This window comes from Lipotes vexillifer, unplaced genomic scaffold, assembly GCF_000442215.2.
Source record: "Lipotes vexillifer unplaced genomic scaffold, Lipotes_vexillifer_v1.1 C26565992, whole genome shotgun sequence".
In the NCBI taxonomy this organism is placed as follows: domain Eukaryota; kingdom Metazoa; phylum Chordata; class Mammalia; order Artiodactyla; family Lipotidae; genus Lipotes; species Lipotes vexillifer.
In genome coordinates this window covers 1-1,175 of record NW_006776873.1, presented here as the reverse complement: position 1 = coordinate 1,175, position 1,175 = coordinate 1, and the positions used below count along the sequence as shown (strand labels likewise).

The following is a 1,175-nucleotide window of genomic DNA, read 5'->3' as shown; positions in this document are numbered from 1 at the left end:
TCTTGCAAGACATCAGAGGATTCATACTGGAGAGAAACCTTACAAATGTAATGAGTGTGGCAAGGCATTTAGTCAAAATCCAGCCCTTGCAAAGCATCAGAGAATACATACTGGAAAAAAAACCTTATAAATGTAATTAGTGTGGTAAGGTGTTTAGTCAAAATTCACTGCTTGTAACTCATTGTAGAATACATGCTGTAGAGAAACCGTTCAAAAATATTGAGTGCTGAAAGGCCTTTACTCAGATTTCAACCCTCACTACACATTAGGTAATAAATACAGAGGGGAAACCATATTAATGTAATATAGGTGGGAAGGACTTCCTTCAAAACTGACACTTTGTTCATGTGAGGTTCATAGTGGTAGAAATCATGCAGATGTCTTCAGTGTGGCAAAGCCTTACCTATGATTGCATAATCCATTCTAGACAGAAACCATAGAAATGTAATGAATGTCTCAAAGTCTTTAGTCAGAATTCATACCTTAATATCCACCGAAGAATTTATACTGGAGAGAAATCTTTCAAATATAATGTGTGGCATATCCTTCAGTTTACTTTCAGTCCTACCTTACCATCAGGTAATCCATACTGGTGAGAGGCTTTAAGTGAGGGTTTTAGCAGGTGTCCACATGTTACGCTTCATTGGAAAAATCACGCTGGAAAGAATCAGATAAACGTATTTAGTATGACCAGGCCTTTCGAGAAGAAATTCATTCACCAAAGAATTCATTCTGGAGACTACCTCACAAATGCCAGGAATGGGAAAAACCTTTACTCAGGGCTCACATCTCACCAATCATCAGATAATCTATACTGGACAGGACATTACAGACGTAATGAATGTGTCAAAGCTTTTGTGTTGTGCCTTAAGCTGAGTGTTCACCAAATACTTCATACTTGAACATTCAGTGAGTATTGCAAGGTTTCAAATTATTGCTCATTCATCACTAGATATCATAATACTTATCCTGGAAGGAAACCACACAAAGGTAATGTGTGTGGCAAGAAATGTAAAGATTTTCATCAAGTATCAACACCTTTGGTGTAATGATATGGAAAATATTTGAGCGCTTCTGACAACAGACTGTATCAGAGAATCCATACTAGAAACAAATGTCTTTAGTTCTCTGAGATTAATCTGAGATATTGCATATACAACAGAATAAGTACAAGT

The 1,175-nt window shown here is 36.7% G+C and overlaps 1 protein-coding gene across 1 annotated transcript; it reads left to right on the top strand.

The window, feature by feature from the left end:
* Positions 1–7: 7 nt before the first annotated feature.
* LOC103068865 (zinc finger protein 708-like) lies at positions 8–902 on the top strand (the record flags this gene model as incomplete). The annotated part of the gene is given in 4 exon segments (XM_082930890.1): positions 8–115; positions 117–326; positions 781–823; positions 826–902. Coding segments are annotated over 4 exon segments (438 nt in total), but the record flags the coding sequence as incomplete, so codon positions are not given.
* Between the last annotated feature and the right edge of the window lie 273 nt (positions 903–1,175).